The sequence below is a fragment of the Pseudophryne corroboree genome, unplaced genomic scaffold (genome assembly GCF_028390025.1).
Source record: "Pseudophryne corroboree isolate aPseCor3 unplaced genomic scaffold, aPseCor3.hap2 scaffold_2098, whole genome shotgun sequence".
Taxonomy (NCBI): Eukaryota; Metazoa; Chordata; class Amphibia; order Anura; family Myobatrachidae; genus Pseudophryne; species Pseudophryne corroboree.
The window spans coordinates 36742-53632 of NW_026968742.1; the positions used below are offsets into that span (position 1 = coordinate 36742).

General features: G+C 48.5%; 1 protein-coding gene across 1 annotated transcript in view; it reads right to left on the minus strand.

Annotated features, from left to right (window-relative positions):
* The window catches only part of LOC135006179 (oocyte zinc finger protein XlCOF8.4-like), a 39748-nt gene that overhangs the window by 10264 nt on the left and 12593 nt on the right, over nucleotides 1–16891 (minus strand). Inside the window, exons 2-6 of the mRNA XM_063951996.1 lie at nucleotides 10387–10465; nucleotides 9066–9254; nucleotides 7699–7777; nucleotides 7483–7580; nucleotides 7135–7342 (exon numbers count right to left, since the gene is read on the minus strand). Coding sequence (XP_063808066.1) covers nucleotides 7135–7342; nucleotides 7483–7580; nucleotides 7699–7777; nucleotides 9066–9254; nucleotides 10387–10464 — 652 coding nt within the window. The 5' untranslated portion in view covers nucleotide 10465. The remainder of the gene's footprint in view (nucleotides 1–7134; nucleotides 7343–7482; nucleotides 7581–7698; nucleotides 7778–9065; nucleotides 9255–10386; nucleotides 10466–16891) is intronic.

Here is a 16891-nt window from a genome sequence, read left to right on the forward strand (position 1 = left end):
CCGTAGGGGCCTTCTTGGCCTCACACCACGCAACATAATTCCGCCAAATGCGGTGATAATGTTTTGCAGTTACATCCTTCCTGGCTTTGATCAGGGTAGGGATGACTTCATCTGGAATGCCTTTTTTTACTTCTAAGCAGCTCAGGAGAGCCACCTAGATTGCACCCTTCTCGGCCGGGCACAAAATCTTAACTGAGGCTTGGAGGAGGGTCATAGGGGGAGGAGCCAGTGCACACCAGCTAGTCCTAAAGCTTTTACTTTGTGCCCAGTCTCCTGCGGAGCCGCTATTCCCCATGGTCCTTAAGGAAGTCCCAGCATCCACTAGGACGTTAGAGAAAAACCAGAGAGTGTGGAGAGGAGACTGGTCAGATCTCTGGACTGGTAACATACAGTGACATGATGTGAGGGGGAGAGCAGGAGTATAATAGGGGCTGATGGCTCCTGATGTATGAGATACACCAGAGAGTGTGGGGAGGAGACTGGTCAGATCTCTGGGCTGGTAACACACAGTGACATGATGTGAGGGGGAGAGCAGGAGTATAATAGGGGCTGATGCCTCCTGATGTATGAGATACACCAGAGAGTGTGGGGAGGAGACTGGTCAGATCTCTGGGCTGGTAACACACAGTGACATGATGTGAGGGGGAGAGCAGGAGTATAATAGGGGCTGATGTCTCCTGATGTATGAGATACACCAGAGTGTGTGGGGAGGAGACTGGTCAGATCTCTGGGCTGGTAACATACAGTGACATGATGTGAGGGGAGAGCAGGAGTATAATAGGGGCTGATGTCTCCTGACTTCACTCTAAGAAAATAAGATTTTACTTACCGATAAATCTATTTCTCGTAGTCCGTAGTGGATGCTGGGACTCCGTAAGGACCATGGGGAATAGCGGCTCCGCAGGAGACAGGGCACAAAATAAAAGCTTGAGTATCAGGTGGTGTGCACTGGCTCCTCCCCCTATGACCCTCCTCCAAGCCAGTTAGGATACTGTGCCCGGACGAGCGTACATAATAAGGAAGGATATTGAATCCCGGGTAAGACTCATACCAGCCACACCAATCACACCGTACAACTCGTGATCTGAACCCAGTTAACAGTATGATAAATGCAAAGGAGCCTCTGAAAAGATGGCTCAACAATAATAACCCGAATTTTTTTGTAACAATAACTATATACAAGTATTGCAGACAATCCGCACTAGGGATGGGCGCCCAGCATCCACTACGGACTACGAGAAATAGATTTATCGGTAAGTAAAATCTTATTTTCTCTAACGTCCTAAGTGGATGCTGGGACTCCATAAGGACCATGGGGATTATACCAAAGCTCCCAAACGGGCGGGAGAGTGCGGATGACTCTGCAGCACCGAGTGAGAGAACTCCAGGTCCTCCTCAGCCAGGGTATCAAATTTGTAGAATTTTGCAAACGTGTTTGCCCCTGACCAAGTAGCTGCTCGGCAAAGTTGTAAAGCCGAGACCCCTCGGGCAGCCGCCCAAGATGAGCCCACTTTCCTTGTGGAATGGGCTTTTACTGATTTTGGCTGTGGCAATCCTGCCACGGAATGTGCAAGCTGAATTGTACTACAAATCCAACGAGCAATCGTCTGCTTTGAAGCAGGAGCACCCAGCTTGTTGGGTGCATACAGGATAAACAGCGAGTCAGATTTCCTGACTCCAGCCGTCCTGGAAACATATATTTTCAAGGCCCTGACAACGTCCAGCAACTTAGAGTCCTCTAAGTCCCTAGTAGCCGCAGGTACCACAATAGGTTGGTTCATGTGAAATGCAGAAACCACCTTAGGTAGAAATTGAGGACGAGTCCTCAATTCCGCCCTGTCAGAATGAAAAATTAGGTAAGGGCTTTTACATGATAAAGCCGCCAATTCTGACACACGCCTGGCTGAAGCCAAGGCCAACAGCATCGACACCTTCCACGTGAGATATTTTAAATCTACTGTAGACAATGGTTCAAACCAATGTGATTTTAGAAATCTCAACACAACATTGAGATCCCAAGGTGCCACTGGAGGCACAAAAGGAGGCTGTATATGCAGTACCCCCTTGACAAATGTCTGAACTTCAGGTACTGAAGCCAGTTCTTTCTGGAAGAATATCGACAAGGCCGAAATTTGAACCTTAATGGACCCTAATTTTAGGCCCATAGACAGTCCTGTTTGCAGGAAATGCAAGAAACGACCCAGTTGAAATTCCTCTGTAGGGGCCTTCTTGGCCTCACACCACGCAACATATTTACGCCAAATGCGGTGATAATGTTTTGCGGTTACTTCCTTTCTGGCTTTTACCAGAGTAGGGATGACTTCTTCTGGAATGCCCTTGTCCTTCAGGATCCGGCGTTCAACCGCCATGCCGTCAAACGCAGCCGCGGTAAGTCTTGGAACAGACAAGGCCCCTGCAGTAGCAGGTCCTTTCTTAGAGGTAGAGGCCACGGTTCGTCCGTGAGCATCTCTTGAAGTTCTGGGTACCAAGACCTTCTTGGCCAATCCGGAACCACGAGTATAGTTCTTACTCCTCTCCGTCTTATGATTCTCAATACTTTTGGTATGAGGGGCAGAGGAGGGAACACATACACTGACTGGTACACCCACGGCGTTACCAGAGCGTCCACTGCTATTGCCTGAGGGTCCCTTGACCTGGCGCAATATCTGTCCAGTTTTTTGTTTAGACGTGACGCCATCATGTCCACCTTTGGTTTTTCCCAACGGTTTACAATTTGGTGGAAGACTTCTGGGTGAAGTCCCCACTCTCCCGGGTGAAGGTCGTGTCTGCTGAGGAAGTCTGCTTCCCAGTTGTCCACTCCCGGAATGAACACTGCTGACAGTGCTATCACATGATTTTCCGCCCAGCGAAGAATCCTTGCAGTTTCTGCCATTGCCCTCCTGCTTCTCGTGGCGCCCTGTCTGTTTACGTGGGCGACTGACGTGATGTTGTCCGATTGGATCAACACCGCCTGACCCTGAAGCAGAGGTTTTGTTTCAATTAAGGCATTGTAAATGGCCCTTAGTTCCAGAATGTTTATATGAAGAGATGTTTTCATGCTTGACCACAAGCCCTGGAAATTCCTTCCCTGTGTGACTGCTCCCCAGCCTCTCAGGCTGGCATCTGTGGTTACCAGGATCCAATCCTGAATGCCAAATCTGCGGCCCTCTAGTAGATGAGCACTCTGAAGCCACCACAGGAGAGACACCCTTGTCCTTGGCGACAGGGTTATCCGTTGATGCATCTGAAGATGCGATCCGGACCATTTTCCCAGTAGATCCCACTGAAACGTTCTTGCATGGAATCTTCCGAATGGAATCGCTTCGTAAGAAGCCACCATTTTTCCCAGGACCCTTGTGCACTGATGCACTGAGACCTGTCCTGATTTTAGGAGGTTCCTGACTAGCTCGGATAACTCCCTGGCCTTCTCCTCCGGGAGAAACACCTTCTTCTGGACTGTGTCCAGAATCATTCCTAAGAACAGTAGACGTGTCGTTGGAATCAGCTGCGATTTTGGGATATTTAGAATCCATCCGTGCTGACTTAGCACTACCTGAGATAGTGCCACTCCGACTTCTAACTGTTCCTTGGTTCTTGCCCTTATCAGGAGATCGTCCAAGTAAGGGATAATTAAGATGCCTTTTCTTCGTAGAAGAATCATCATTTCGGCCATTACCTTGGTAAAGACCCGAGGCGCCGTGGACAATCCAAACAGCAGCGTCTGAAACTGATAATGACAGTTTTGTACTACAAACCTGAGGTACCCTTGGTGAGAAGGGTATATTGGGACGTGGAGATAAGCATCTTTGATGTCCAGCGACACCATATAGTCCCCCTCTTCCAGGTTCGCTATCACCGCTCTGAGTGACTCCATCTTGAATTTGAACCTTTTTATGTAAGTGTTCAAAGATTTTAGATTTAAGATTGGTCTCACCGAGCCGTCCGGCTTCGGTACCACAAATAGTGTGGAATAATACCCCTTCCCCTGTTGTAAGAGGGGTACCTTGATTATCACCTGCTGGGAGTACAGCTTGTGAATGGCTTCCAGAACTGCCTCCCTGTCGGAGGGAGACTTTGGTAAAGCAGACTTCAGGAACCGATGAGGAGGAAACGCCTCGAATTCCAGTTTGTACCCCTGTGATACTACCTGTAGAATCCAGGGATCCACTTGCGAGTGAGCCCACTGCGCGTTGAAATTCTTGAGACGGGCCCCCACCGTGTCTGAGTCTGCTTGTAAAGCCCCAACGTCATGCTGAAGACTTGGCAGAAGCAGGGGAGGGCTTCTGCTCCTGGGAAGCGGCTGCATGGTGCAGTCTTTTTCCTCTTCCTCTGCCCTTGGGCAGAAAAGAGTGGCCTTTTGCTCGCTTGTACTTATGGGAACGAAAGGACTGAGTTTGAAAAGACTGTGTCTTTTTCTGCTGATGTGAAGTAACCTGGGGTAAAAAGGTGGATTTTCCAGCCGTTGCCGTGGCCACCAGGTCTGTTAGACCAGCCCCAAATAACTCCTCCCCCTTATACGGCAATACTTCCATGTGCCGTTTGGAATCTGCGTCCCCTGACCACTGTCGGGTCCATAATGCTCTTCTGGCAGAGATGGACATTGCGCTTACTCTTGATGCCAGGGTGCAAATATCCCTCTGTGCATCACGCATATATAGCAATGCATCCTTTAAATGTTCTATAGTTAACAAAATATTGTCCCTATCCAGGGTATCAATATTCTCAGTCAGGGAATCCGCCCATGCGACTCCAGCACTGCACATCCAGGCTGATGCGATTGCTGGTCGCAGTATAACACCAGTATGTGTGTATATACTTTTCAGGATATTTTCCAGCCTCCTATCAGCTGGTTCTTTGAGGGTGGCCGTATCAGGGGACGGTAACGCTACTTGTTTAGATAAACGTGTGAGCGCCTTATCTACCCTAGGGGGTGTTTCCCACCGCGCCCTAACCTCTGGCGGGAAAGGGTATAGTGCTAATAATTTATTAGAAATTAGCTGTTTTTTATCGGGGGAAACCCACGCTTTATCACACACCTCATTTATTTCATCAGACTCAGGAAAAACTATTGGCAGTTTTTTCACACCCCACATAATACCCGCCTTTGTGGTACTTGTAGTGTCAGAAAGGTTCAATGCCTCTTTCATTGCCGTGATCATGTAACGTGTGGCCCTACTGGACATTACGTTTGTCTCGTCACCGTCGACACTAGACTCAGTATCTGTATCTGGATCCGTGTCGACCCACTGAGGTAGCGGCCGTTTTAGGGCCCCTGAGGATGTCTGAGACGCCTGAACAGGCACTAATTGATTTGCCGGCTTTCTCATGTCGTCAACAGTTTTTTGCAAATTGCTGACATTATCACTTAATTGCTTAAACACAATCATCCAGTCAGGTGTCGACTCCCTAGGGGGTGACATCACTAACACAGGCAACTGCTCCGCCTCCACCTCATTTTCCTCCTCATACATGTCGACACACGCGTACCGACACACAGCACACACACCGGGAATGCTCTGATAGAGGACAGGACCCTACTTAGCCCTTTGGAGAGACAGAGGGAAAGTCTGCCAGCACACACCCAGCGCTATATATATACAGGGATAACCTTATATAAGTGGGTATCCGGACTCCAGGTCGACAGCACAAAGGTCGACACACTTTAGGTCGACGCCAATTGGTCGACACACATTAGGTCGACAGGGTCAAAAGGTCGACAGGGTCAAAAGGTCGACAGGAATAAGGTCGACATGGAAAAAGGTCGACATGAGTTTTTCATGATTTTTTTCTTTTTTTGAACCTTTTCATACTTAACGATCCACGAGGACTACGATTGGAACGGTAAAGTGTGCCGAGCGAAGCGGTAGCGGAGCGAAGGCACCATGCCCGAAGCATGGCGAGCGAAGCGAGCCATGCGAGGGGACACGGTGCACTATTTCGGGTTCCCGGTCACTCTACGAAGAAAACGACACCAAAAAAACATAAAAAACTCATGTCGACCTTTTTCCATGTCGACCTTGTTCCTGTCGACCTTTTGACCCTGTCGACCTTTTGGCCCTGTCGACCTAATGTGTGTCGACCAATTGGTGTCGACCTAAAGTGTGTCGACCTTTGTGCTGTCGACCCTGAGTCCCAGACCCATATAAGTGTTAATCCCTTCTAGCTGCTGTTTTGTTATTATCTGCTGCCAAAATGCCCCCCCTTCTCTTTTTTACCCTGAATCAGAAGCAGGACTGCAGGGGAGAGTCAGGGAGCCGTCCTTCCAGCGGAGCTGTGAGGGAAAAATGGCGCCAGTGTGCTGAGGAGATAGGCCCCGCCCCTTCACGACGTCCTCATCTCCCGCTTTTTCTGCGTAAAATGGCAGGGGAAAAAATACATCCATATAGCCCTGGAGCTATATGTGATGTATTCCTTTAGCCAGCTAAGGTATTTGAGTTATATTGCGTCTCAGGGCGCTCCCCCCCCAGCGCCCTGCACCCTCAGTGACCGGAGTGTGAAGTGTGCTGAGAGCAATGGCGCACAGCTGCGGTGCTGTGCGCTACCTTAGTCTTGAAGACAGGATGTCTTCTGCCGCCGCTTTCACCGGACCTCTTCGTCTCTTCTGGCTCTGTAAGGGGGACGGCGGCGCGGCTCCGGTGACCCATCCAGGCTGAACCTGTGATCGTCCCTCTGGAGCTAACGTCCAGTAGCCTAAGAAGCCCAATCCACTCTGCACTCAGGTGAGTTCGCTTCTTCTCCCCTTAGTCCCACGGTGCAGTGAGCCTGTTGCCAGCAGGACTCACTGAAAATAAAAAAACCTAACTAAACTTTTATTCTAAGCAGCTCAGGAGAGCCACCTAGATTGCACCCTTCTCGGCCGGGCACAAAAATCTAACTGGCTTGGAGGAGGGTCATAGGGGGAGGAGCCAGTGCACACCACCTGATACTCAAGCTTTTATTTTGTGCCCTGTCTCCTGCGGAGCCGCTATTCCCCATGGTCCTTACGGAGTCCCAGCATCCACTTAGGACGTTAGAGAAAATACATATTCCTCATTAGTTTTTACTAACAGAGGAGGGTGTAGGATAAGAGATTGTTGTAGTGACTGAGCAAGGAGAATATATGACTCTTTCCTGTAATAAGTGGTTATTACTCACCTGTGCTGATATCTGTAGGGATCTCCTCCTCCATACACTGCTGATCTCCCCTCACATACGTCTCTTCTTCTCCCTCTGTATCTTCTGCCTTCATATCAGTCACATACGTCTCTTCTTCTCCCTCTATATCTTCTGCCTTTATATCAGTCACATACGTCTCTTCTTCTCCCTCTATATCTTCTGCCTTTATATCTGACAGACCTTCTACCTAGATAACCCCAAAAAACGATACATAATGACACTTACATAGAGTCAAAAGAAGCGGAGGTGAAATAGTATATAATTTGGTCATGCTAAAACTGTTGCAGAGCATGCTGGGATGTGGGCGAGACCCTAAATCCCACCAACCTGATCCTCCTTTCGGATCCTGTGATTCTCCCCTGTACAGTCCTGGGAATACAGAGGACGGGGACATCTCTCTGGGGTATCTCTGTTACTGGGCCCATCTGTAGGAGACACACAGTGACTGAGTACAGTGTATATATGTGATTATCAGATGATGTGTGTATATAGGGGCCCCCATACCTGCTCTCCCCTGTACAATACATGACAGTCTCCTCTTACCCAGTGATGTGAGGGGACGGTGATTCTCCATCATCACGTCCTTGTACAGACCCCTGTGTTCCTCTATATACTCCCCCTCCTGCATGGAGACATAGACAGTGACATAATGACACAGAGTGATACAGTCATCACCCAGACACATCCCCTGGTGTTACTGTATAATGTACCATTCCCAGCAGTCACCCCTCCAGTCATCACTCAGACACGTCCCCTGGTGTTACTGTATAATGTCCCATTCCCAGCAGTCACCTCTCCAGTCATCACCCAGAAGCATCCCCTGGTGTTACTGTATAATGCCCCATTCCCAGCAGTCACCTCTCCAGTCATCACCCAGACACGTCCCCTGGTGTTACTGTATAATGTCCCATTACCAGCAGTCACCTCTCCAGTCATCACCCAGACACGTCCCCTGGAGTTACTGTATAATGTCTCATTCCCGGCAGTCACCTCTGCAGTCGTCACCCAGACACGTCCCCTGGTGTTACTGTATAATGGCCCATTCCCAGCAGTCACCTTTCCAGTCATCACCCAGACACATCCCCTGGTGTTACTGTATAATGTCCCATTCCCAGCAGTCACCTCTCCAGTCATCACCCAGACACATCCCCTGGTGTTACTGTATAATGTCCCATTCCCAGCAGTCACCTCTCCAGTCATCACCCAGACACGTCCCTGGTGTTACTGTATAATGCCCCATTCCCGGCAGTCACCTCTCCAGTCATCACCCAGACACGTCCCTGGTGTTACTGTATAATGCCCCATTCCCAGCAGTCACCTCTCCAGCCATCACACAGACACGTCCCTGGTGTTACTGTATAATGCCCCATTCCCAGCAGTCACCTCTCCAGTTATCACCCAGACACATCCCCTGGTGTTACTGTATAATGCCCCATTCCCACCAGTCACCTCTCCAGTCATCACACAGACACATCCCCTGCTGTTACTGTATAATGTCCCATTCCCAGCAGTCACCTCTCCAGTCATCACCCAGACACGTCCCTGGTGTTACTGTATAATGCCCCATTCCCAGCAGCCACCTCTCCAGTCATCACCCAGACACATCCCCTGGTGTTACTGTATAATGTCCCATTCCCAGCAGTCACCTATCCAGTCATTACTCAGACGCATTCCCTGGAGTTACTGTATAATGTCTCATTCCCGGCAGCCACCTCTCCAGTCATCACCCAGACACATCCCCTAGTGTTACTGTATAATGCCCCATTCCCAGCAGTCACCTCTCCAGTCATCACCCAGACACATCCCCTGGTGTTACTGTATAATGTCCCATTCCCAGCAGTCACCTCTCCAGTCATCACCCAGACACATCCCCTGGTGTTACTGTATAATGCCCCATTCCCAGCAGTCACCTCTCCAGTCAGCAGCTGAATGATCTTGTTGGTGAGTTCCAGGATCTTCTGGTCATTGTGTCTCTCATGTATCAGTGAGTGAGGAGGAAGCACCGTGATGGGGCTCTGAGTCCTGCTCAGTCCGTCTGACACAAGGGTACAGCTGCTGGGTGTCTTACACTCATTGGATGTCTTCACTACTGTGTAATCCTGTGTAACGAGGGAAACATCAAATACCAATGTATACACTCCCAGACCCCCTCACCTCCCCAGTCATGTCTCTGTATTATTACTATAGATATAAGTGATGTCACTGTGACACTCCCAGATCCCCTCACCTCCCCAGTCTTGTCCCTGTATTATTACTATGGATATGTGACGTCAGTGTAATACTCCTAGATCCCCTCACCTCCCCAGTCATGTCCCTGTATTATTACTATAGATATAAGTGACGTCACTGTGACACTCCCAGATCCCCCACCTCCCCAGTCATGTCCCTGTATTATTACTATAGATATAAGTGACGTCACTGTGACACTCCCAGATCCCCTCACCTCCCCAGTCATGTCCCTGTATTATTACTATAGATATAAGTGACGTCACTGTGACGCTCCCAGATCCCCTCACCTCCCCAGCCTTGTACCTGTATTATTACTATAGATATAAGTGACGTCACTGTGACACTCCCAGATCCCCCACCTCCCCAGTCATGTCCCTGTATTATTACTATAGATATGTGACGTCACTGTGACATTCCCAGATCCCCCCACCTCCCCAGTCATGATCCTGTATTATTACTATAGATGTTATGTCACTGTGACGCTCCCAGATCCCCTCACCTCCCCAGTCATGTCCCTGTATTATTACTATAGATATGTGACGTCACTGTGACGCTCCCAGATCCCCTCACTTCCCCAGTCATGTCCCTGTATTATTACTATAGATATAAGTGACGTCACTGTGACGCTCCCAGATCCCCTCACCTCCCCAGCCTTGTACCTGTATTATTACTATAGATATAAGTGACGTCACTGTGACACTCCCAGATCCCCTCACCTCCCCAGTCATGTCCATGTATTATTACTATAGATATGTGACGTCACTGTGACATTCCCAGATCCCCCCACCTCCCCAGTCATGATCCTGTATTATTACTATAGATGTTATGTCACTGTGACGCTCCCAGATCCCCTCACCCCCCCAGTCATGTCCCTGTATTATTATTATAGATATAAGTGACGTCACTGTGACGCTCCCAGATCCCCTCACCTCCCCAGCCTTGTACCTGTATTATTACTATAGATATAAGTGATGTCACGGTGACACTCCCAGATCCCCTCACCTCCCCAGTCAGCAGGTAAATGATCTTCAGGGTGATTTTGATTATCCTCTTAGTCTTGTGACTCTTGTTTGGGTCCATCCTCAGTGATTCAGAGAGAATACAGAAAATGTGAATTGCAATAAAGACAGCTGGTGTGCCTATGAATAAATATACACAACACAGATTACACATGTAACATGGTAAAATGGGATTTTGGTACTTACCGATAAATCCTTTTCTCAGAGTCCATAGGGGATACTGGGGTGCAGTTTACAGTGGGGTATAAACATGGTCCATGGAGCCGATGCACAATATTTTTTTTAGTCTGTGTGTGCTAGCTCCTCCCCTCTATGCCCCTCCCCATTAGGCCAGTTAAGATAACTGTTCCCGTAGAGAGACGGAACATAACTGGAGAATAGAAGATATAGAATATATAATAGAACATACTAGAGAAAACTGGAATAGAACCAGAACAAAACTGGAAGCAAAGTGTAACAGCCGGCAGAGAACCAACACACAACATGAACAGTCGTGCAGAAAGAACAGTACAGGGTGCGCACCCAGTATCCCATATGGACTCCGAGAAAATGATTTATCGGTAAGTATCAAAAGCTCATTTTCTCTTACATCCATAGGGGATGCTGGGGTGCAGTTTACAGTGGGGACGTCCCAGAGCTCCCATCACGGGTGGGAGTGTGCTGTGACCCCTGCAAGACCAAACAGAGCGTCAGATGATGTCAAGAAGCCCGCTTGGAAGCTGGCCAGCCTAACTTGTTAGCAGCATACAGAACGAAGAAGGAGGCCGAATCTTTAATAGTGGCCATCTTCTCCACATTGATGCGAAGAGCCCGCACCACATATAGTGTCCGCTAAACTGATGACGTAACTCTAAGAACAAGCACCATCTTTGGCCCTGTCAGCATGAAAGATGATGAGATATGGAGGCTTGGACGACAACTCACTCAAACCTGACAATCTCCTAGCAGATGCCAAGCCAGAAGAGTAACGGTCTTCCAGGTGAGATATGTGAAATCCGTAGTCTCCAACATTTCCAAATTTGAAGACTGGAGAAGAACAGCAGAAAGACACACAAGGTGCGGTTGGAGAAATGAATGGAGGCTGGAGGTGTAGAATCCCCTGCAGGAATGTCTGACGTCTGGGGTGAAACCTGTACGTTAAGTGAATCTAGTCGCAAGGACGCATCTAACCCTGCCTGCAGGAATTTAAAAATACGTCACCAACCGAAAAGCAGGAGGCGGATACTGGCTCTATTTACAGATGGAGACACTCTCATCTGAGGCAGCTCCATCGCAGGCGTACACTCCTGGCGTGACCAGGCAATCCAGTGAATGGGGCGCGTCTCTGTCTAGTGAATGGGGCGCGTCTCTGTCTAGTGGGGCGCGTCTCCGTCTAGTGGATGGAGCATGGCTACATCTGTACATCAAATGACATACCGCTTCCAATCGCTATAGTAGTGTTTAGAAGTGACCTCCTTCCTGGCACTGATTATAGTGGGAATCGTCATCGTAGGTATACACTTCTTTAAGTGACATGCCCAGGACTAGAACCTATGACCTATTACTCTGGAAGTAGTCACCTTACTTATGGGGTTATCTGCTTTTAGCTAGTACTGTCTTTCCAACAGCTACTTCATCAAACGTTGCCACTATAAGACCGGATAAAAGAAAAGATCCTACTGAAGCAGGTCCTCTTGAAGTGGTAAAGAGCAGGGGTTGTTGACCAAAAGGAGTGAAGGATTGTGTAGCACGGCCTGCGAGGCCATCTGGAACCATGAGGATTACCAGAACTCTCCCCGTCTTCGCTCATGAAAGAAGAGGAAACTGGTAGACTCTCTGAAAAGTTCAGGGAGTCATCAGGGTATCCACCGATATTGCCTCTGGGGCTCTTGTCCTGGAACAGTATCTTTAAAGATTCCTATTTAGCTGAGCCATCAATGTTGGAACCCCCACTCCTCCGGATGTAAATCTGCAGAGGAAATTCGCCTCCTAATAGTTGACTTATGGTATGAAGATAGACAAAATAGTTTCGGCGTACCTCTCTGCTCAGTAGAAGATCTTGACATCCAGTCTCATAGCAGCTCTGCTTTTTGTTCCGCCCCGACGGTTGACGTATGCCACGGCCGTGGCATTGTCTGACTGAACTTTGAACATGCCGACCCTGTAGCCCGGGAAACGCCTGCTCTGGTGCGTTGAATATCACCCTCAGTTGCAATATGTATATCTGGAGTGTGGTTTTTGATCTGGGCCAGTGACCCTGGAACTGAGAGCCCTGTGTTACCAAACCCAAGACCCTGAGACTTGTATCAATGGGCAGAAGCACCCAGTTCAATGTTAAAGGAGCGACCCTCTAGCAGAGGGATGGGGAACCATTGGCCCTCCAGCTGTTGTTGAACTATACATCCCAGCATATCTTGCAATACTTTTAGCATGGCCAAAGAGCAAAACCGTAGTAGGACATGCTGGGATGTGTAGTTCAACAACAGCTGGAGGGCCAAAGGTCCTCCATCCTTACTCTAGCAGAAGTGGTGTCACCACCACCACAGAGACAGTCGTGTCTGAGGAGCTAGGCGTATTATTTGAGGCATGTGCAGGTGTGACCCGGGCCAGTCGGAGATCCAACTGGAATGTCCGGGAGAGAAGGAGCCATACTGAAATCGCCTCGTAGGATGTGACCACCTGGCCGCGGAGGCGGATGCAAAGATGACTGGAGACCATAAAATGACAATATATCACAAATAGCGCAGACACAAATAGGAAACGTCCTCACATTGAGGTGCGTTTTGTACATATCCAGTATACTGTGTATCACCCCATCTAGGCTTCAATGCAGTCCAGTAGTTGTACATTTCCAGTATTCTCCCATTCCATCGTTCAATATCTCAAGCAGAAAGAGAGGGACATAGAGCAATACAACCAGATGTAAAAGGGGAACAATATTTATTGCATTGCACTCACAAGAACACAGATAACAAAGGGGTGTAACCACTATGGTGGATGGGGGATCGTCACATATGCAGTTACCGTCCTATATGTATGCAGTTGTCCAGAACGGTCACACCACCGGGTATTCAACCAGCTGTACGATCCCTGATCAGTCAGTCACCACGCCTGAAGCTTTTCGGACAAATGTCCTTCCTGTTTGCTCCAATGTCCTGTTTGCTGCATTTGTGATATATTGTTTTATGTTCTGATATAGACCGGTGAAGGGTCTTTTTATCACAAGGGCCGCACTGCAGGTGTGCGCGATCATTAATCCATTTTGAATTGTTATGGGGGACCTGACATGTCCGGTGGACCAACCGTACCATGGCTTGAATAGCCTAGGCCTTATAGAGAAGAAGGAATACCTGTTAGGTGCCGCAGTCCACGGCGCCGCTCGGTCTGCTTCCGAGCAACGCTCATGGCCGCTGCACCTCCCTCCCTGCCTGCCGCCTAGCAACGCCAGGACGCCGTGCGCGCTGAGCCGCCGGGTCCCTGGCAACGCTGGGACGCCGTGCGCGCTTACCTGCCGGACCCTTAGCAACGGGGACGCCACCGCGTTCCCCGTTGCTTCCTATCAATCAATACATCCGGGCAGGCCTCACACAGGATTTTTTTACTCAGTTAGTCCAGCTTCAACTGCAGGGTCCTAAACTTACTCCTGCTGATCGTCTCTTTGTCCCTGAATTTCTGAGAGGCACTGTTCTAGCTGAGTTTCATGATAATAAGGTTTCTGGTCATCCGGGTATCACTAAGACCTTGGAGTTAATCTCTCGCTCAGTGTGGTGGCCTAATCTTCTAAAGATGTAAGGGAATTTGTCAGTTCCTGTCAGGTTTGTGCTCAGTACAAGGTATCTCGATCGTTGCCGGTCGGGCAACTCATACCTTTAGCCGTTCCTCTCAGGCCATGGTCACATATATCCATGGATTTCGTGTGGGCCTTCCTCTTTCAGCTGGATTTCGAGTTATTTGGGTGGTAGTAGACCGTTTTAGTAAGATGGCCCACTTCATTGCTCTTCCCCGATTACCCTCTGCTCAAGGGTTGGCAATTTTATTTCTCCGCCATGTGTTCAGGCTCCATGGTTTACCCAGGGATATTGTCTCTGATCGGGCACCGCAATTCATCGCCCATTTCTGGAAACGTTTTTGTGCCTCATTAAATATGAAACTCTCTTTAACATCTGGGTACCATCCACAGTCTAACGGACAAACTGAACGTGTTAATCAATCTTTAAAATGGTATTTACGGCTATATTCAGCCAAACTTCAGAATGATTGGTCTGAATTTCTTCCTTTGGCCGAGTTTGCCTATAATAACTCTTGTAATTCTTCCACCAAGGAGTCCCCATTCTTTTCGGTCTTGGGCTTTCATCCTAGAGCCAATTCTTTTTACCCTCATTTTCCAGTCTCCTCATTAACCTTAACTTCCCGTCTCAGAATGATTTGGAAAAAGGTGCACCTTGCCCTTAAGAAGGCTGCCTTCCGAGAAAAAATAATTTCTGATAGGTTCTGCACTTTTAAGGTGGGAGATAAGGTGTGGTTGTCAACCCGCAATATCAAGCTCCGACAACCCTCGACTAGATTGGGACCCAAATTTATTGGACTGTTCCTTATCATTAAGAAGGTCAACCCAGTTGCTTTTCGGCTACGCTTGCCTAAATCACTCAAAATTGGCCATACTTTTCACTGTTCCCTTCTGAAGCAGTATTTTTCTTCCAGGAGATTCCCTCGGAAGACTTCCCAGGGTAGACCTCCGGTGGATGTTCAGGGGCAACAAGAGTTCTTGGTGGAGAAGGTTTTAGGTTCCAAAGTTTCTCGGGGCCGGCTTTATTTTTTGGTTCACTGGAAAGGCTATGGCCCAGAAGAAAAGTCTTGGGTCCTGGATAAGGATCTACATGCCCCTAAACTTAAGAGATTATTCTTCCAGGAATTTCCTCAGAAACCCGGCTTTAGGGGTTCTTTAACCCCTCCTCAAGGGTAGGGGGTACTGTTAGGTGCCGCTGTCCACGGCGCAGCTCAGTCTGCTTCTGAGCGATGTTCACGGCCGCCGTACCTCCCTCCCTGCCCGGCGCCTAGCAACGCCAGGACGCCATGCACACTGAGCCGCCGGGTCCCTGGCAATGCTGGGATGCCGTGCGCGCTTAGCCGTCGGACCCTTAGCAACGGGGACGCCACTGATGAACCGCGTTCCCCATTGCTTCCTATCAATCAATACACGTGTTAGCTCTGGTCGTGCAGCAGGGCAGCTGCACAACATTACTAATTAAGCTTCGCTGCAGCTATTGGAGGGCTCCCTGTTATATTCTCCCTCACTACCTGGCACAGACGCCGGTGATAACTTCCTGCATGCTGTTCCTGCCTTGTAACGTCTGTTCCTGGTCTGGTGTATCTGGTCGATCCTGATCCCTGTGCTCCTGAGTCCTGGAGTTCTGAAGCCGGTCCTGGGAATCCTTCCTGTTCAAGTGAACCTGTTGCAGTCATCTGGGGATTCTCGTTTGTTGGGGTTCTCTCCCGGTTTCATGAGTAGCGGCTTCTGCCGCACGTTGCGGCCTAGGCCGCTTAGTCCTTGTGTTACTTTTTGCGTTTGAGGTTTTTGCGGAGGTGTCAAAGTCGAAAAATATCATGATTCACAATGCCTTGTACTAACCCCAATGCACATACCCGCTGATTGTGCACCCACTTCCCCGTGCGTACGCATCCCCTCAGGTTGCGTAAGGGACGCTCCGACATCGCCTGCGCATGGAGATGTGTATTTATGGCGTAGTTTGTGAGCTGGTAGCGGGCGACTAGATCGTAACATATTTAACCTATATAGTGTGTTTTGTAGATAATATTCCCCTTAATAATGTCTGCAAGTATGTATAGTGTAAATGGTTCGTGGACATGGGGATTCCTCTTTGCATGATATGAAGTGTTAGACAAAGGTTGAATGGTGGTGTTTAGTATCTAACTGAAGAGTATTTTAATAGTAACATTTCAGTGTTGGTTAGGAAGAGATTGTTCACTGCTGCGTATAGTTATGTTTAAAAGTAGTTTATAGACATTCACTGTATTTGCAATTCATTACATATGCAGGGGGGAATCCAGAGGATACCGCCCACCTGAGCAGTTGGAGAAGGACACAGCCCATCTGTTTAAACCCACCTATGACCTTTACTATAATGTGGAGACATAGTCCTGTGTCCAATGAACAATGAGATTGTAGGGACCATTGTATTGTGAATGTATGCTGTAAATATAAGGACCAACATTGCTGGGGCACTCACTCTCTCTCACTCAAGGCTTTCTACCTGAATAGCTGAGGGCTAGATTCCAGATTGCGCATGCGAAAGATTCCCCACGTATGTAAGTTTCTCTATAGTCATTTCTTCCCTTTGTGTATGCCATCCGTTCTCTCTCTGTGTACTTGTGTTTGCGATCGTTCACTATTGTTTATATTTGTTTTATGTTATTCTGTTTAGTTATTAATGTTAGGTTTGTAGAGTATAAGCTGTAACTGTTTTTCCCCTTTTTCATACTAAAATCAT